Below are 20700 nucleotides of genomic sequence, written 5' to 3' on the forward strand. Positions count from 1 at the left end.
GAACTGTGTACAGGCTAACTCAAGTACACCTACGTAAATTGCAATGATACTGCAAGAACTGGAATGCAGGCCCACCTTAAAGATAAGAAGTAAAAATCGTAGATGGTTAAAAAAACCCCACGCTTTCAGAGTCAAATTATGACAAGTTTGAGCACCTGAAATGGACTGAAATTCTACGCTATTTTTAACATAGACTCACATACTTTAGCCCTTCTTTGTAACAGGCTAATACCCTCAAATGCTTCATAAAATGTTTGTATGTTTTACAATGATATAAAATCTAGCACATCTCTTCTTCCCAACCGACGTTCCTCAGGCTCCACTCCAAATGTAGTTGCATCTTGTAGTATTCAATGCTGCCTCAAACTGGATTCCTGCTGCCTCCAGACTATTACTACAAGCCAGGCTGCTGGCCTTATTTCCTTCTGCCAACAACCCTCTTCCAACCTTCCTGTCTCCTACCTACCTAAGGGCAAACACAGATCTGTCTGGATCACATGGGAGTAAGGAGATACCCAGCAATACAGAATAAGCTAAAGCTTCAAGGCATAATCTCTTTCCAGAAGGATGAAGGGAGAAGTAAATTTCGCCTGGCCTGGAACGGCCTGTCCATTTCGCTCAAGGTGTTTGGGCACAGAAGAGCAAGGCAACGTGCACTTCTGCAACACTCTTAAAGTCTCCAGCTCTCCAAGAAAAAAAGGCAGCTTTGGATGGACCCCCAAACCACAGGCAACATGCTCTACACTTTCCCAAATGAGAACTACAGATTAACAGCATAATAACATACAGGTCTGAGTCTCCAAGGAAGAAAAAAAACTATCAAAGGGACAGAGTGTGATGGCCAAAGAAACCAAGGAGAGCGTAACAGGCGTTTTGAGAGTGGAGCATTTCACAGCCTTCTGGAAATGAATCCATACCTAATGAATATGCCACCCGAGGAAGACGGAAACAACTCTCCCTCTTTGGAGCCAGGCCTAGCTTTCACCCTGTGTGTTTTTCAAAACATTTGAGATATCATACATGTCCCCACACTGTTATGAAGACAGATGAAACAAAAACTTTTTTTCATCCTTCTGAATATAAAGTGTTCCTTTATTCTCACTTTCCAACAGATAGTATACTGAATTCAAGGAACTAATGGAAAACTAAATCTAATGGAAACGAAATCTATTAGGTTCAGAGAACAGTTGTTCAGCCTAAGCAGTCTTGAAAGCATAAAACAAATATTCTAGCAATGAAGTAACAGTAATTCAGAAGGAGGCACTTATTCAGTGCTGATTAGTAGTAAAGTTTACTGAAGTTTATAGCACTGAGTGACTTTCTTCTTGTTTATTATTAGGGGTATTGATCGTGCCCTGAACACACTGTTCTCAGACCTGAACTGGACCGTGTTCAGGGATATTTTGGCATTAATTTGGGACTGGAGTTTGATGGGGTTTTCACTTCCAACACACACATAGCTCATGGCAATGATAATTTCAGGCTTCTTTGCACTGAATTTTTGTCTCATGAAGTAGCTGACGGTCAGAAGCTTCTAAATTAGCTTCATCTTTCATTTAATCTATTCTTTTAAAGTCCACTGTCTTCTAGATGGGAGCAAGAAACAACATTATGGAAGAAGAAAACATGGCAATGAAAAAAGGTTTAGATAGTTAGATTCTATTGGGTTAGCTTGAAAATCCTGACTACTGCAACAGAGGCAGAATTATCAGTAAGTGGAAGGAAGACTAAAGCAGTGCTGTATTCATTTTGAAAATTCTAACTTTTTGCACATGAATGCAGGTTGGTTTTTTTTTTCAGAATTAAAAAGGAAAACTTAAAAACACACATTTCTAATTTATAGAGCTACCTACAGACTTCTATTCATGAGAGTTAAATCGCTATTCTAATGAAAAAAATTGATGCCTGAATGTTTTACATGCACTAAAAGATTATTATAATCAATCCTATTTCCAGAAAAATAGATTTCAAATGGATGCTGAATTCTACTTTTGAAGTACTTGCTTCAGATGCAAGCCAGACAGGAGCTAACTGAAAAATTATCAGACAAGTTCTGCAGCAGCTAGTTCAACAGCATCAAAACATACTCTAACACAGTATTAAGTGTTTAATCAGTTATAACCAGCAGTTCAGTCATGCAGAAACAAGGCCAACCAGCTGTCTAGCCCTTCAAAGAAAACAAGAAGAGATTCCCAAATATTTAAAATCTAATATACAAAACTGAAATGAATTCTCCTAAAATTATAATGGACACTAGAAGTTGTACACAAAATTTAGTATAAAAGGTTGTATCTTCATTTGAAGTTCTGCATATCAATCAGTGGGGAATAATTACAAAGTCATAATCTTCCACCAAATACACAATCCAGAGCAGGCTACTCTGTCTATGAGAGCAAATAGCTCAAAGGATGTCTTGAAGGATTTAACAAACCGCAAAGGAAAATACAGGAAAAAGAAAAGGAAGTATCAACAGTCAAGAGAGTGCATGTATGTTAGTTGTTTCCCTCATTTACAAAGAAAGCTAAACAGAAGAAAAATACATGCAATTTTTGTTCCTATTAAATAGTTAATTCTACTAAGGACTGGAGCAGATATTAAGGAGAGCAACTTTGTTAGAAGTTCGTATGTGCACCTGCAAATACTGAAAGTACTGTATAGGCAGGCAATCAAAACTATACACTATCCTACTTGAACATTAGGAAGTTAACAGTACAGAAAGACATGGACATACTGGAGTGAGTCAAGCAAAGGGCCACAAATTTCATAAAGGGACTGGAGTATGTCCTACATAAGGAAGGAGGGACTATGTTCAGCCCAGAGAAGAGAAGGCTCTTCTCAGAAGAGGGGGGCTGTTATCAATGTGTATAAATACCTTATGGGAGGGATACAGAAGAGGGAGACAGATTCTTCTCAGTGGTGTCCAGTGACAGGTCAAGAGGCAATGGGACAGATTGAAATACAGGAAAACAATTTTTTTACTGTGAGGCTGGTCAAACACTGAAGACAGTTGCACAGTGAGGTTGTGGAGTCTCCATTCTCAGAGACATTCAAAACAACTGGAACCAGTCCTGGGCATCCTGCTGTAGCTGAACTGTTTGAACAAGATGGGTGGACTACATGATCACCAGAGGTTCCAGTTGACCTCATCCATTCTGCAATTCTGTGATACTAGTATTAAATAAAACAAGACGGTAATTTAAAACACAGACCTCCTCAGAGAAAGTACTGCTCAGAGTGACAAACAAAAGGTTGGTGGCTTTTTAAAGGGCCTAATCAGCTTTTAATAAGAGTCTTTTTGGAAACCTCACTGGCAGAGGGTAGAGACAAAGCACTAGAGAGGTGGAACCTTGTAAAAAGGTATCTGGATATTTCAATCTGTCAGTTACAACTGGTTAGTGTCAACTACGGAAGTTTATTCTACAAATTGAAACAATTTCCACCACCAACAGCTGCAGTTTAAGAAACCAGAGTGTGTGTCTTTCAGAGAAGCTGTACTAAGCTCTTTCGAGCCCTATTAGGATCCTACAGAGATCACCAGGGGTTCCACAGTAGAATGCCTCATGGCATGCTTTTCTTTTCAGCTATCAAGTTGATCTTGAAAGAAAAGACAACAGAAAAATTCTTGTTAACTCTTTTTTCTTCACATGGATCCATTCAGACCACAACATCAACCAGTCTCATTTCACATGTCCCGCATCTGGTTTCCCAGAAACCTAACAAATTTCATTCTGACAGGAACCAAATTATGGGGGAGAAGTTTACAGTTATTCCCATGCAATGTTTTAATACATCTCCGATTGACAAACTTCACAGAAAATGCAATCATAACATTTAATTTTCATACATCTACTCTAAAAAGAACAGCATTAAGGAATAACAACCCCAAAGCTTGATTTGGGATACTCTACTAATAGTCTCCTAACAGTTCAGACAGCCGATGACAGGCTAGTTTGGCACAATCTCTCTTTAGTACCCTTATGATAACCCTCATTCCATTTAATTCCAAGTTTGTAATTATTCTTTCATTTAATAATTGTTCTGGAACACTACTGAAGCCAGAGTAAGGACAGCTGTGCTTGAAAATTCCCACTCTCTAAACTGAGCTGGTTCAATAAAACACACTGGCATAGGTTAGTCTAACAGGCTTGTTAAAATGCCTCACCAGCAGACTCATGCTTTTAAATGACAATTCTCTCAATATGAGAGAACTGAAAGAGTCCATCCACTCCAGTACATTAAGTGCTTTGAACTCTGCTTTTAGTTTCATTGGAACAGTTTCTGTTGTTCTGAGAATTATTTTCACTTTACTATTTTCTCCTGAATTTATCATCTGTAAAATGGTAACCTGTACCAGGCTGTTCTTAGATCCAGACAGTGATTAACACAAGCAGAATCCCAGATCCCTAAACATCTGATTTATGTGCACAGGGTCAAAGGAAACATAAAAGGATACATGTAAGGACTGAACCTACAGTTCTGAACTGTTTTACCAGGATGGCTGCTAGACCCATGGCTGGGTCCAAGAAAGCTAAAAAGAAACAAATACAAACACCATTTTTCAGCGCAGAGACACTTCATACTGGCCAAAAACCATTCTGGTTGAACCAACAACCAGAACCAAATTGTTACCAGAGCTAGAAACCACTGGCAAAAGACTGCCCAACACTGCCTCTGAAGGGTAAGAGCCCATACAACAATGCAAAGGAGAGACAGCATTTGCAGTAAAAGCTGATGCACTGAACCTTCAGTGACACAGGAGAAGGGTGGTGATGCACGGCTTCTGTATGATGTCAGCATTGAGCTCTGCAATGACCTGAGAATCTCAAAGCTGTGAATGGTGTTTTAAACCCTGAAAAAAGAGTGGCTTTGCAACAACTCTGTTACCAAGTTTCATGTCAGGTTTCAAGGAGTATTGGAGCCAAAGACATTCCCTTGCGTATTGCTATTCTTTGATAACAATGGACTTACAGGCAGCATGCTGAATATTTCCGTTACATAGATTTCGGATGGTGAAGAGCTACCTGAGAGGTGTGAATGAGAACACCACAAAAAGAGTTTCTCAGACTGAAGAGTCTAAAGTTGTGAGAACTGCTGACTACCTTATTTTCAGATTACAATCAGGATGCTTGAGATTTTCTGATGTAATGAAAAAGAATGTTCATAGGAAAGTGCTTCTGAGCAAGCCATTAAGTACTCTGAAGTAACTAGGGATTTCCCCTGTATCATTTACACTGATGGCTTGACAACCAAGAGCGAGAATCCTGATCTAAGACTGCCTTTAAGTTTCCATACAGCTTGGTGCTTGTGACACTCCTTATGTAATATGGGACTCTTCTCAAAAACAGATGTAAAGAGGACACTATTTTCTGAATAGCCTGAAGTCTGTTTCCCATTGCACTTCAGAAATTAAATCTCAGGGAGTTTGAAGGCAATGCTCAACTCAGCATTATCAATAACCTAGGGAATTAAATTGTCTGCAGTCATGAGGACATCAGTGTTAAATTACCATCCTGTCATTTCTCCACATCCAAAGGAAGGGATCTAGAGGAGTTAGCATATTTAATGAAATATGCTTTGTCTAAAAAAAGTTCCCAACTAGCTATACTTAAGAGAAAGATTTGCTTAAATACTGTCCTGGGCTATCAACTACTGCATAGACTGTAGATATTAAAAAAGCATACCACAGCAAGACACAGTAACACATCAGTGTTTCTAGACAATTCTCCCCACAATATACAGTGCAAGAGAATTTGTACAGGGCTAAAGAGACTCCTGTCAAGTTACAAATTCACTGGTAATTATGACTAAGTCTTCTGGAATTTTGTAGCTACAAACAGCAATTAAGAAAACACTTAAATTCTCTTTAAATTAAATAAAAATTGTAGAACTGATTTCCATTCAGAATTTCTTGCTTGATAGTTTTCAGATTATCAGCAACAACTGAGGATAACTGAGGGAATACTATTATTCCCTATAGGCTATATTCATCACTTTCCAACGATCTAAAAGAGGCACCTAAATTTATAGAAATAAAAATATTTCTTATTTAAGAACATCCTATTTGTATTTTAATCTATTTCTGAAGTTTAAATTGCCTTAGGAATCATATCTTAATCAAAGGAATGGACAGCTGATATTCTTTGAAACAGGCTTATTAATGCCTTAGAATGCAAAATGTAAGTGGAAATAAGGAACCATGATTTCCAGATTGTCCAAGTGAAAAGTAATTTACTAATTTTACAAGTGAGAATTCTCTTTGTGCATAACAGGAGCAGCAACGAAGCCTTTGCAACTGTGTATGTAAACACAAAGGGTTGATTTTCCAGTGCTTTAATCTTCTCTGAAAATAAAAAAAATTCTCAAAGCAGTTGCAGTGCACACATAGTTAGCAAAATGCTGGTAAAAAGGTTAGGACATGAAGAGAATCCTACTAATACATATACACAATTTTGGTCTGAAGACACATTAATAAAAAGCAACCTTGAGATTTCTCAATACGCAAAAGCATTGTGACATTCATTACTAAATTAATGAAGACATATGAAAAGGCATAAAAGCTGGTTATCTGTATATTAACACACAATAAACTAAGTAACAGGAGAATTAAATTTATGCTAAAACAGGGTCTTTATCTCATGGAAACTAATGTTTCTCTCAGTGTAATTCAGCCTATTAATTTTGTACTTTTTGTGAAGTAAAACTAATTTCAGTCATGAGGAGATAAGATATTCTATCAGTTCTGTAGTCCACTCAAAGGGAAATAATATAAGGTGCTTCAAAAGACTGTCTGAAACTCTGTCACAAGAACTACACATCTCAGACTCCTCCTCACCCACAGAGTTACCTCATTCTTAACTCCTGAAGCACTGAGATTAATAAATAACAGTGGATGCCTTTGTTACTCACATATCTAATCCTCTCCTGAGTCTCTTTAAGCTTTTGATCTCAATTATATCTCAAGGAAAGATCTTCATAGGGCACACATACAATGTAAAATGTTCAGTGTTTCAGATTTAACTTCTAAAATGTGTTTATGAGAAAGACCAATACTATAATCTTTTTACATTACATGGTATCCTCGGTATGCCATTCATTATTTGTAATGAGGTGCCACTGAAGTACAGTACAATTACTGCCTTCATTTAACATCAAGACCAAATCGAACTCCTTTATAAAACAATGGCAGCATCTAGAGCCAGTTACATCCAGGCTGGGGGCTGAGAGAAGGGGAACTAAGAGGTCAAAGAGGATTATACAACCTTCCCATAGCGACAATACAAAGAACACATGCTAAGAACTGGGGGATCACAATTACTTTATCACTCCTTCTCCTTTTGAATTCTACTCGTCTCCAAACTGAAAACAGCATTATCGCTCAAAACAAAAGTACAAAGATTTTGAGTTACGCGAGTAGAAAAATTATGCTGGATCCTGTTTGAGTACAGATGTAAGACCCAGCAGGATAAATACAACAGAGATGAATATAGAGCTGTCTTACAGTTTCGAGCCAAGAAAATTTCTTTTCCTAAGCACTGCTTTGTTTGCACATTCTTTGTAAGTAAAGAGCAGTCATATATTTTTGCTAAGGTCCATCACTGATTTCTCTTCATAAAAGGAAAAAGTACACAGATATTTTCTTTTAGCTTACATGTTAGGAAATAAAATGTTCTGAGGAAATCATATAGAGCTAGCATATGCCCATAGCAAGCCATAAGCTTTATTTATTTATTTTTTGAGAGTAAATTCATACTGTCCCTGTCCATTGTACATTTCATGAACTCAAGCTTTAACTGACCCTTGAAGAAGCATTAGTAGCAGAGGAACTACTATTCTGATGACACTGCATTCAAATGGAAACACCCCATCACAACAAACAACGTACTAAGTGAATTTCAGTAGTATGGACTGTGGGTGGTAGTAACTAAGGAGTCACCTATGAACAAATGAAACCACTGAAAAGGGTCACTGGGATATACAGAAGATGAGGAACAACGGTTCCTTTGAGAAAGTAATTTTTCAGCCCTTGCAGAAGGACAGGAAGTTGGGATCTGATGCAAACTGTGCAGAATGAGAAAACTACTCTGAGACCACAGAACAGCACTGACCAAACTCAGAAAATCCCACTGACTGGTTAGTGAACTACAAGGCTTTGCACAAAGATTAGTTTTTGTAAATCTATGTATTTTTTACATTTTTCTTGTAGGTTAAGTACAAATAATTTAAGACATACACTTTCAAAATATTTTCCACTTTCAAACTTTTTTTTTTAAACTGGAAAAAACAGTAATGCGAGGGCTTTGTTGAACTCTGGAGTTGTGCAGTAACTAGGAATTAAGAAAGGCATTGGTTTTACAGCCTAGTCAACTCATCACATCTCAGACTGGGATGCTGGATGAAGATCAAATCACTAGGAAATGGCAAGGGACATGTAGCGTAACAATTTTCTTTGACTTTGCTTGGATTTTAGAAAGGTGAGATTTAATGGGAAGATCCACCAACAGCAACATGATACAATTACAGGAGTGAGAAATTAAAAAAACCTGTATTAGTTACTGAACAGTGTGATGTTCACTGAAATGCAATTCAAAGTGATCAACCGGAGAGGAAAAGATACCAGGAAAGTGATGTTGGCTTAGGCACAGATGTTTGGTATAACAAATATATATTCTGCTTTTAACAGCAGCAATGTTCATGTGGCAAACCTATAACAGACAAAAAAACCCAAGTTTTGTTTTACTTAGCTTACCATCTTGGGATATACTTCATAACTTCCAGAAAGAAATTATGCACATGAGTAATTAACTACAGATCTGATGATGTATTAATACAAATGATCTAGCTCAATCAGCTGACTTTGCTATATTGCACTTACAGAAATTTCCAAATTTTTCTGTTTCTCATAGATTTTAAAAATATGTAAACTGCTCTGTAAATAAATACTGCTAACAACACAAAAATCAAACTATTTAGAGAAATAAAATACACACAGCAAGTTTTTTATGTAGTTCAATAGCTAAAGTATAGAAACTACAAAACTTCAATTGTAGGAAAAGTTGACATATAAAACAGCTATTCACCTAATAATCTTACTAGACAAAAGGGAAATGAAAGTGTGTTTTGAAATATGAAAGCTGTACGATTTTGAAACAAACCTTGTCCATTAGTTTACTTGCATGAAGACTCAGGCTATTAAAGAATATCTTCTTGCTCAACAAATGCATTTCTTCAATTGTTGTCAACAGTGTGGCTGCACTGTTTCCTACAATACCACTGAAACCAAAATTAAGATTAATTAAATAATCTGAAGGGGGGGCGGAACATGACAGGGTCAGATACTTTAGACAGCATTTAAAATAAAGGTTTTTTTGAAGTTGAAAATTTACAACAAATAATTGTATGGAACAGTTCTCCATATTAGCTGAGAGATTCAGTCGTAAGATGACTGGGAGAACAAGCATTATCAACTATGTCATTAAGCAGATATTAAGTACAGGCTATCTAAAGCTTTGCACTTTTTTAGTAGAATTCTAAAATCTAGAATTTTGTTCTTCTGCAAATCTACTTCTCATAGAAAACATTACATAAACAAAAAGGGTTGGTAACTGTCCTGTCATACTGTCCTTTACGGACAGCATCATCTCTCTTCTTTCTTCATTGCAATGTTAGGCATCTCCAAAAATCCAAGAATTCATGCCTTGCTATTCCAAGTGTCAAACTATTATAATCGGCCTGAACACTGCATAAACCTTAAACAGCGCTACATGACTATGCTCCTCTCATAGATACACCTTCTATCTAAAGTAAAAGTACTTTTAAGCTACAAAAATGGCAGTAAAAATTCATTGCATCATACTAGTACTAATTTAAACTTGTAGCTTGATTTTCAGATAATCTTGTTGCATTTAATAGATAATTTCTCAAATTGCATTTTCCCTTCATTAGTCAGGTGCACTTCATCTATACAGAGGAACTTACTCAACTGACAGAAGGTACTTCAAGTGTTTTTAAACAACATATCATTTGCAAGACAGAACGCAACAGATAAGACTGCCTAAGACCTTCCATTTTAACATCGCGTTTTCAATTGCACTAAGCTTTATAACCACTGGGAAACAGAAACTTTCGAGACACAAAAACAGCATCAAAAATCTTTCAGCTTTTTTTGACAATAACATTAGGAATAAGTCTTATATGTGTTCTACCACAGACCTGTAGTGCCATCAGAACTGAGGATTTTAAATGCAGCGGGAGGTGCCCGACAATCACTTATCCCAGTCTGACCAGTATCTAAATGTCTTTTCAGACAGAAAAGTAGTAGCTCAAGTAGTAATATCAGTGATTCAAATTCTCAGCGGTTCAGTCCAGGGCTGTGAAGGAAGATTTTTCTGCTATTGCTGTTTCTAACCAGTATGAACTACTGCAAAGGCTATAATGTATAAAACCAGCGGTTCTGGCTTTTCTCCAGTTTCCATGTTCCTGGTGGCATCTGGAAGGTTGGAAGACGATTGCTGTACCTTCAACAGCGAGATACAGAAAAAGGCAAACATCTTCCCAACAGAAAAATGCAAGTGCATAATTAGAAAAAATGGTATCAAAAAATGGTATCAAGTTAAGGAAGAAAAGGAAAAATTGCATTTCTAGAGATAATTTAATTCTAGCATTTTCTCAAAGGGGACTTGACTTGGTCACCTTAAATGTTTTGTGTTGGTTTTTTGTATACTATTTGTATCCACACAGAACAATAAACACTTTCTGTTGCAAATTGATGCTATATTCCAAAGCAGATTCAATACAAATTGAGGAATGTCAACAGACGAATGGCATCTGCTTGATATCATGCACATTTCTCCTTGATTCCACAGTACAGAGTAAAAACTAAGCCACAAAAATACTTTTTACTGTATTAATCTTTACATATACAAATTAAAAAAAGAATTTTCAACACATTTTGTAATTTTGCATACCTGATTGTATGGTGGTAGAACTTGAGAAGATTAGAAATCTTGTACAGTAAAACTGCTCCTGGCTCAGCAACAATCACCTGCTCAATTCTAACCTGCAGAATAAAGAAATACAAGCATCCTTCAGGTCATACATTTCCAAAGCCAATATCTGTGATTTTATATGCAATATATGTCTGATTTTTGAAAAATATATTTAACCAGAAATAAATTTTAAAAGAGAATGTCCAGTTAAGTAAAATATTCTGCTTGAACCAAAGTGCTTCTTGGTTGTCAAGCCTCCGAGTAGAAAACAAGCAGGTAGATGTATTCTTTAAAAAAAAAAAAAAAAAAATTAAAAAATCCTGTTTCCCTATAGATTTTTGTTGCAACTTGTTATTGAACATTTCAAAATAATGAGATCATTTGATGGATTAATACCAGTACATACTGGAATTCTCCCCAGCACTGAATAGCAAGAACAGCTGCAAAATCCTTAAACTACCACAGTTGATCATTATCATGATGCAGCAATTCAGAACATCCGAAAGTATTAAGCATTTTATGCAAAAGACAAAATTTCACCTGGATTAATCTCTCGTTCACTTAAAGGAGAGATTATATACCTCCTCCCAGTAATTAATTAAAATATATCTATAACTAACGACCAGCTATGTTCACTGTTTATGTCAACCAGGAGATACTGGCTACACAGACCAAAACACTGCTGACTGTCTTTACAGTTGGACAGTTGATGTCTTGTCTCCATGGTACACACAGTCTCAATCCACTCATAAAAGGCTGCCCCAGGGTCAGTCTTTGGGCACTCACGAAGCAGCGACAGACAGTGACTTATCACTGTACTGCTCTCCCACAAGTCTGCGTGTGAAAGGGCTACACACAAATCACCAGCCGCCACCCGCTCTCCCAAGTTATTTGTCTGCTGCTCAACGGAACACGATGTGCAGCAGTGCCTTCTTGTCAGAGCCAGCTGCAGGGAGAATTAACTAAGATTATGCCTCCTTGATCCTCTCCCTTTGCATCTAAGTCAGAGACCAAAAACCAAAGAATAATTTTGGACTCTTATTCGCAATGCTCAACGCACGAAGTTCATTTCAACACTCAGGTGAACTTTGCTCTTCAATGCATATGTATATACAAAGGTATATATACAAATACCTATCTCCAATGTTGCATAAAAGGTCATTTGGTCACAGATACTGAGTATAATCTAGGTGTATAGCAAAAAAAGAATAAGAAAGGTAGGGGAAAAAAGGAAAATCAAAATATGGACAAAAAAATAATAGCAGTGACTAAAAATAAAATAATTAAGAAAAAGAATAGGCAGGAGAGATAAAAAACACAAAGATCTTAGGGTTAGGAAACAAAAATGAGAATTAAAAAAAACAAAGCATGAAAAGAAGCATTGCTGCTTCCCATACAGAAGTCTTAACTGCACAGGAGAGCCAAAATTCCAAGTGATTCAAACTAACCCGCTCAGGGAAGTCCTGGATTTACAGGTCTTCCTGTTTCTTAATCTGATGCATCCTGGTCAGTTAACCATAAAAGACTATCTGAAGCCTACATAAGGCATCAAAAACATTGTTAGTTTTGACCTCATCTCAAGTGCTATGGAAAAGACGAGGACCTTAATTTAAATGCTTTTTAGGGTCCTTCTACTTCCATCTAAAATGAATGGCCTGTGGTAAGATCTACCACTAGTGAGTACTCAAGATTTTCACTTGGATGTCTAAAACTCAAATCAACTATCAGTAAGGAATGTGGAAAATGTATACTGCATATAAGCATAATCCTTCCTCAAAAGTAAGGAAGCTGTACCATATTTTACATTCACCTGGAAAGGCATAAACCAGTAAGAAAATTCTACATAATTCTGTATTTAAAAGTGCTCATGGAAATTCCATGAGTAGGCTTTTATCAGGGTATTTTATACCTCAGCATCAACTCAAATCAAAGAGACAGGTTTGTAAACATCAGCAGAAATCTACTAGAAAAACAGTATACTGTGGTGCCACACAACTACAACAAAGGGTGTTTTCCAAAAATTAATGCAGTTATTTTTCTTATTGTGGACAGTCTTCAGAAAGAACAATGTATTCAGAAAAGACTCCTCCAAACTGATTCTATTTTTGTTGTTCCTCTCAACATGATGGCTTGCAATTATCAAACTGCATTGTATGAAGGCTTTTCTGCTTGGGGGTTTGGTGGGTTTTTTTCTGCTGTGGAAGATTTCCCCAGGGGAAACAATAAGTACTGCATATTTTACAATGGGAAGTCTAGACCGGCAGTGAATTAACATGAGTTGTATTCTATTAAAACATAGAATACAATGGGAAGTCTTTAATTGTTCTTTTAGGCTTTTTTTCATTTTTATTAGCACAGTAACCAACTACTGACAGTATTTCAGGGCATGCTTCTAGAGATAGCAGAAGCACACAAAGAGTTTGACAATCAAAATGGAAGGTATAATGTATCAAACCGTACAAATCACAAGTAAAATCACAAATCAAGACCAAAACTCCCTCTGACTTACACAAAGGTTTGATTCTATCCCTAATTGCTTTGTTGGAATGCACAGAAATACTGAACTCAAAACATCAACATTCAGTATTAACAGAACTAAAGCATGCAAGAAGAGCACAAAGCTTGGAAAATATCTTTTGAGAAAACAGCTGTGACAATAGTTTGTTTAATATGACAGGTGTTTTTCAACAGATCAAAAACTAAAGGGTGTGAAGGATGATCATAATTATGGCAACAGGCACAAACTGAAACACCAGAGGTTCTGTCTGAACATCAGGAAACACTTTTTTATTGTGAGGGTGACCAAGCACTGGCACAGGTTGCCCAGAGAGGCTGTGGAGTCTCCATCCTTGGAGATACTCAAAAGCTGTCTGGACATGGTCCTGGGCAAACGGTTCTAGGTGGCCCGCCTTGAGCAGGGGGGTTGGACCAGATGGCCTCCAGAGCTCCCCGCCAACCTCTACCCTTCTGTAATTCTGTGACATAATAAATGGCACTTTCTTGATTTTTACTTCTTCAGACCTTATCTCTTCCTTATCAGAAACTTATGTATAGTATTCAGAACCTACCTGTTAACATTTGGGACTAAGTATTTGGCAACTGAACACAGTTATTATAGCTACAGCATCCTAAGAGAAATTTATTATAACAGTATTTAGTACAGTAGATTTTACTTTAAAAACACTTGGATTTATACACTGCATGGTCAGGCAATTATTGATATCAGCCTCATCACCTTGATTATTTTATTTTGTACTTATGTGAAACACATCCAATAAATAAGACAGTTAATAATTTGATGGATCATTATTAATAATTTCTATCAAATGGATCCCCTAAAATGACTAAGGCTGTAGTTTGAAAAAAGACAAGGGATGCAACAGAAATACAGCAAATCATGGTAGCGTGAAGATGGTAAGTAGGAAACAAATCTTCATGGTCTCTTTCAACATAAGAGCTAGCATTATTAGACAAAACAAAAGGAGCTGACTTTTCACAGAGCATACAGTTAAACTGTGCACTTCCCCCTTGCAGGATATGTTGTGAATACCAACATTTTATATCAACTTGACATATTCATGCAAGAAAAAAAATCTGGTGCGGTCTATTAAATATAAAGACAGTAGCTATGGCTCAGTATGTCCACAAAGAGGTGAGGAAACTACTCTACAGCACAGCTGCATAACCTGTACATTCTTCCCTAAGTATATGCTAATGGTCACTATGAAAAACAGGGTAGCAAATTAAATGATTTTTCATTGGACCCACTACTGCCATTCCTATGTTATTTATCCCAAAGCTAAATTTCTGTACTTAAGTACTCCTGAACCTAGGAAAAGTAAAACAAAATCAAGATACAGATTTAGTATCCTAGTATATCTCACTATGTGACTATTTGAACCAGGTATCTATGATCTATAGAATCTTTAATTTTGTAGGGTTTTATGGTTCTCAAAGTTGAGAATCTGACTCTTAACCAAGGACAATGAAAACACATTGCAGAGATGAGGACACAGGTTCTACAAAAAACATGACAGAACAAATTTTATATTTAGAATGCTAAGGAAAACAAAATACTTCACCTTCAGAGGCCTGCAGACACCTTCTGTGATGTGCCCAACTACTTCTTGAATATTTTCTTCCACACCTACAGTTAATGCAAACACATGCTAAGATTATGCAAATATAATTCTCTTTTCTTCAAGACTGTAAAACAAATAAACAAATGTAGGAGATACTCCTCCATAAAAAGCATTATGAACTGCATGTTCTTTTCTCTAGAAGACTAGTTTACACCTCCACTGAACTTCAAATCTAGCCATTAAGAAATGGCTGCATGACAGAGTCCTGGAGTCATTACCTTATGCTATGCAATTGCTTCCTAGCACAACATAGAGCCTGGGGATTTGAGGGAGAAGGAGCAAGGAGAATAAATGATCTAGCAAGAAACTGTCACAGTAAGGCTCCGTATTAGCACTTCATGAAATTAAACAGGAAAAAAATAAGGCCAGTGAGATGCTCAAAAAGCAACATTACATACCATTTTGAAAGGCCTGAACCATAAATACACGTCTGTCAGCGTTCGGTGCTGATGTGCTCACGGCATTGTTAGAAATTAAATCACATATGTACCTCCACACTGCTGTGTGCTGCAGCATTAGCAAACTCTTCCTCCCCAGCAGCAATTGAAACTCATCTTTCACAGAACTATATACAAAAGAGAATATTTGCCCTATCTTATCATGGAACACAAATGAATTGTTGCATGGCAACCAGTACTGTCATAAATCAATCAAACTGAAAGCAACAGATCTTCAAACTCTCACTTCAGTAACAACTCAGAATACATTTATGGAGAAAGCAATACTTTAATTCTAATTTAAAACTTGTCAACAGGAGTTCATCTTCAGATGGGACCCATGCAATGAACAGTAAACAAACTGACTGTGACATGTGACAGAAATCAGGTGACCTGAAGCTATATTTTGCAGATCTTATTTCAGATGAAAAGAGATTACCTCTGAGAGTAAAAATTATAAAAGATCAGAAATCTGTGCCAATGTCTCTTTACACCAAGATACGTGAAAAGCCACATAAGCAGAAACATCTGAATTCAGTGTGGTGGCTGTAAGAATTTCAGCATACTAAATTGGTAAGGTAATAAAAATATGTTTATATATTTTGAGTACTGATATCAAGGAATAAAGCAAGATTACAAACCACAAGATGTATGGCCTGTTATGTAATGGCTAGCTCCCAGATACACCCTAACAATTTACACATTTTTTAGTAGGAACTGTCACACTTTCACTGTTTATCAATGTAACAAGCACCTAGCACATATTTGCAATAGTGTATCTAGACTAGATTGACTTAACAAGTTGTTGGGTATGAAAGTTTTAGCTGCAAAAATACACAAGTTCAAATACCAAAGGATATGGAATTACAATCTTGAAATATCGCATGCTTGTGCCTTTACATATGTCTTCATATCCAATTAAAATATTTTGGATTCAGAAAACAGTAAAAAGAAATCTTCCAGCACAACGGGTTATGTAACTGTTGCAAGTATGAGTACGTCACACTGACAAAGAATTATGGAATAAACAATTTTAAGAGACCCAAAATAATTTCTAGAAAACAGTTCATTACTGAAGATATGCTTCTGGCCATCTGCCACATCACATATCATTTTTCTCTGTATATCCTTCTATAAGGGAGAGATCTTTCCTGGACATGGTTTGGCTTCTGCTCTCCAGCTGGGTTCATGTAACTCCATGAAAAATGGGTTTCTACTGCATCTCTTAAACAGAACGCCTGCAATTCTCCCTTCCTTTCAAGTGTGAGATCTCCGTAAGACTGGAAGGCTCCTGTTAGCAGAATACCTAAGCTCCAAAGAAGAGAACTAGATGCTTTATGCTTGTCCAGCACAATGCAAAATAGTTAAATTCTTCTGAATGTGTTTTCAGTGCTTAAAATTTTAATAGCATTTTTGGTCAGATTAGTTTTAAACAATTAACATTCGCAAGCCTAAAATTTTAAAACTTATTAAATGCTATTCTTGAATACTTGATTATGGGCTACATATTTTGTTCTCTTTAAAGTAAAAACTGGTATGGGATCATGTCTCCAAAAATGTGGCATTCATGCAATTTTTCTTCCACCAGGACCAAATCCACCTCTGTCTCATCCATAGCTACACATGTGGCTTTTTTTTTTTTAAGAAGGGAAGTTTTTGCGTAGCTGCGACTTACCACATTCTCCATAGTCCTGAAATTACACAGATCTTATAGAATTTAAACAGAAATCTTATCTCAGAACAGACATGCCTGAATTAAAATAATAAAACCAGTTCTGTCTGCAAAAAGTTACTCAAATTGACATTAAAGTTAAAACATCTGACTGACCTAACTTTAGACTCCCAGTTAGGTGTTTTATCTATAGCAGTTTTTTGGGCTCCCTCTATAGGGAACTGAAAAAAACCCAAACAAAACAGTTGTGATGAAAGTCTTCATAAATGCCTATATTAGATCTAACTTTTGTTGGGAAGATGTGCCCTCTGGAGACACAAATCTCTGTCATTATCTGTAACTGCAAATAAACAAGATGTCCACTTTTTAAATGGCTAAGTGAGATTAACTCAATCCCTGCTGTAGCCTGTGCAACCAGACATCTGAAGACTGTATGATAGCACAGGAAATTCAACTTGAATCTCTCAGTACCATAGACACTGTACTCACTGATTAGCCACTACCAACTCAGAATCTGTATTTCTATAAAGCATATCATCTCAAGGTACTTCATAAGGCTGCACTTCCAATAAACGGTTCTTGTTAAACCCAGTGGTATCTCATCAAGTACTGTTTTGTCTTACAGATCTTCTCACATAACCACCCCTGTCATCAAAAAAATTTCCCTAAGATGCAGAGGAATAGTTAATGGACAGCACCTTCCAGGCTTTGTTGCTCCCAGTATGAAGCTAAGAAATCCTCTTTACATTTCTTGAGAACTGTAGAACAGTGATGGCAAATCTATTCCTGGAGAGCTCAGGAAAATGTATTTTTGCTTCAGACATAAATATTGAATCTCTTGTTTATACTAGTCTCTTGGGGAAAAAGTTTTGGCCTGGCGATTTTTTTTTTTTTTTAAATTTTTCCCCAAAACATTTATATTCTCTGTATTTTCAAGTAGTTTACTCTGATCTATGGCTGAAATGCTCTAAATACATCTAATTATGTGGTCATAGCATCTCAGCCTGACGTCCTGCCAGAAGGCCAAGGGATTTAGGAGTTAAATAAAGAGCACTGCACAAAGAGGTGAGACAATTTCAGGACAGAATGCAGCCTGTAGCAGCAGTAGCTCAGTCTACAGCAGAACCAGACACAGTAATATCCTCCATGGGGCCAGCTTTTCCTGACGGACTCCCCAGTCACAGCAGAAGCATCAGTCATCTATAAAAAACTGCCATGTCATTTTCTCCACCATAAAACAATCATAAGGTTTGCTTTCCTGTCTCCCTGAGATACTGTCAGTAAATAATAGCAAATTCACTTCTATAGTACACTGTAACTGTCATTAAAAACAACAACGTGCCTTGAGTTTGATTTAGAAAGTTCCTAAACAGCCTCCTTGCTCATATACCGTTTATTAGGAAAGCCAATTAATACTTCCAGCAGTAAGGAAAATGAGAATGCATATTCACTTTAAATCCCAGAACAGGACTCAATTAAGATGTACAGTCTGAAGAGCTCACCAGATACAGATCAAATGTAAGTTCCTACAATGAGTTTGTTACAACTGAGTACAAACACTTAATTTATTAAACAAGCATTTGGCTGAAGCTATGGAGGCAAATCATACTACAGCTTCTACAGGATAAAGGTCTTTAAAGTCCAATGTACTTAAAACAAAGCAAAGGAGCTGAAGAATAAGCATGAGAATCTGTAGTTTTGTTAATGAAGGAGAGCTTTGATATTAAAAAGCTTCACATATCTATGAGTGGCCTACGCTGAGCTCCGCAAACCTGCAATGGTATGTTACATGCCAAAAGAAAATTCCATTTTACTTGTAGCATACAAGGAAGAGAATTATAGGAAGAAGCAATTATATTTTTAAAAAATTACCGAACAAATAAGCAAGGCATAACAGGAATCCTCAACATACCAATAAGCAATCCTAAGAAAATGTTTTCAGAGAGGTATGTATTCATATACGTTACAGACAATTTTTGAACTCTCAACTAAAATCTAAAATTTCCCTTTATAGATTTAGTTTAAATCTATTATAAGCACAGTAAAATGAAGAGTGCATTTTGAAATACTCTTCTTCCTTAAGGGCTTTCTCTTGGCGAAATGCAACCACCAACTATTCTGAAATTATTTCCAGGAAAATCTAAGCTCAAGACTCTCACAACTGAAGCCCAGCCTAAGAAGTTAACCCCACTTTCTGACTTATCACAGACTTACTTTCTATCACTTCACAAATCATGTTTTAAAATCTAGTCCTACCTTGAACAGTTACAAGCTTTAACATAGCTTCTAGGTGTTCTTTTTCAGAAGCTGTAGCTTGATGCAACCAGGCCAGCATGTCTCCTACATACCTAAATAAAGACAGAAATTTCAGTGGTTTATGGTGCCAGGGATTCAAAGTACCTACAGGCAAAAGAAGAGTTACTTCATATGCATTCTTGCTAGTACTGTACCTCAGAGGATCGTGGGAGTGCATTTCAATAGGGCGGGGAGTACCTCCCAGACCTCCTCTAGTAAGAGCATCTATAAAGCCACGAACTACAGCACTCCTCCTAGCTGTTCCAAACTCATCCAACGTGTACCTGTTATAGAAACATGAAAATGGGTAGAACAAAACACTTCACCTCATCACAGTTTATCAGCTCAACTTTACAGTTAATAGGAGAAACCATTTTTAGAGTTCTAGAAATCTTGCATCAATGCTTGAATCAATGAAGCGTTCAAAACCGCCTGATTTTCTTGACTCCTCTAAACTAAAGATAACTTTTCCTTGACCCTCCCATTCCCTTACCCCACACAAATAAATAAGTAAATGAAAAAATCAGCTTTTCCATTTTTGTACATATAAGCATGAATTGGCAGGTCTAGGACTCCTGTTCACATGTGGTCTAGCTGACTGACAGAAGCAGCAACACAAGGCCTTCTCCTTCTAGGCTACCACATGATTAGTAGCAAAAAAATTATTTTCATTTGATAGTTGCTCACTGGTTTTAATCAAGTGAGTCTTAATTAGATATTTAATGGATGGACAATTACAGCCCAGAGTGCATAATCTCAAATGGCTTGCTGGTAGTAGCGGAAGTACCAAGAACATACACACAGTTCATTTTTGGAGCAGGCTACCTTCCTGTTGGGGCTGAAGCATGATAGCAAGTGAAGGATGGGAAAAGAACACTGCTAACAGCCCTGATACATCTGCTAAGAAACAGGATTTCTGCAAGTCACGGAACACTATATTTTTTTGAAAATAAATGAATTCCAGCATTTTCAACAAAACACATAAATTACAAAGGAGAAAAAGAAAATGCAAATGACAGTTTATTTTTCCAATATAATTGAAGAAATGCCAAAGAGTAAGCATGGTGCCACTTACCAATGACACCCAGCAGCTAAACAGATATAAAAATAATAATAATAAAAGGCATGTTACTCACTGACTGAAGTTAAGTGAGTACTGCATTCACAAT

The 20700-nt window shown here is 36.8% G+C and overlaps 1 protein-coding gene across 2 annotated transcripts in view; it reads right to left on the reverse strand.

The window, feature by feature from the left end:
- Window positions 1–20700, reverse strand: part of COG6 (component of oligomeric golgi complex 6) — a 59832-nt gene that overhangs the window by 13849 nt on the left and 25283 nt on the right. For both annotated transcript variants that reach the window (XM_074815795.1, XM_074815794.1), the window contains exons 9-13: window positions 19687–19815; window positions 19493–19584; window positions 15068–15132; window positions 10965–11056; window positions 9153–9270 (exon numbers count right to left, since the gene is read on the reverse strand). In XM_074815795.1, the coding sequence (XP_074671896.1) occupies window positions 9153–9270; window positions 10965–11056; window positions 15068–15132; window positions 19493–19584; window positions 19687–19815 (496 nt within the window). The remainder of the gene's footprint in view (window positions 1–9152; window positions 9271–10964; window positions 11057–15067; window positions 15133–19492; window positions 19585–19686; window positions 19816–20700) is intronic.

Source organism: Strix aluco, chromosome 2 (assembly GCF_031877795.1).
Source record: "Strix aluco isolate bStrAlu1 chromosome 2, bStrAlu1.hap1, whole genome shotgun sequence".
NCBI classification, from domain to species: Eukaryota; Metazoa; Chordata; class Aves; order Strigiformes; family Strigidae; genus Strix; species Strix aluco.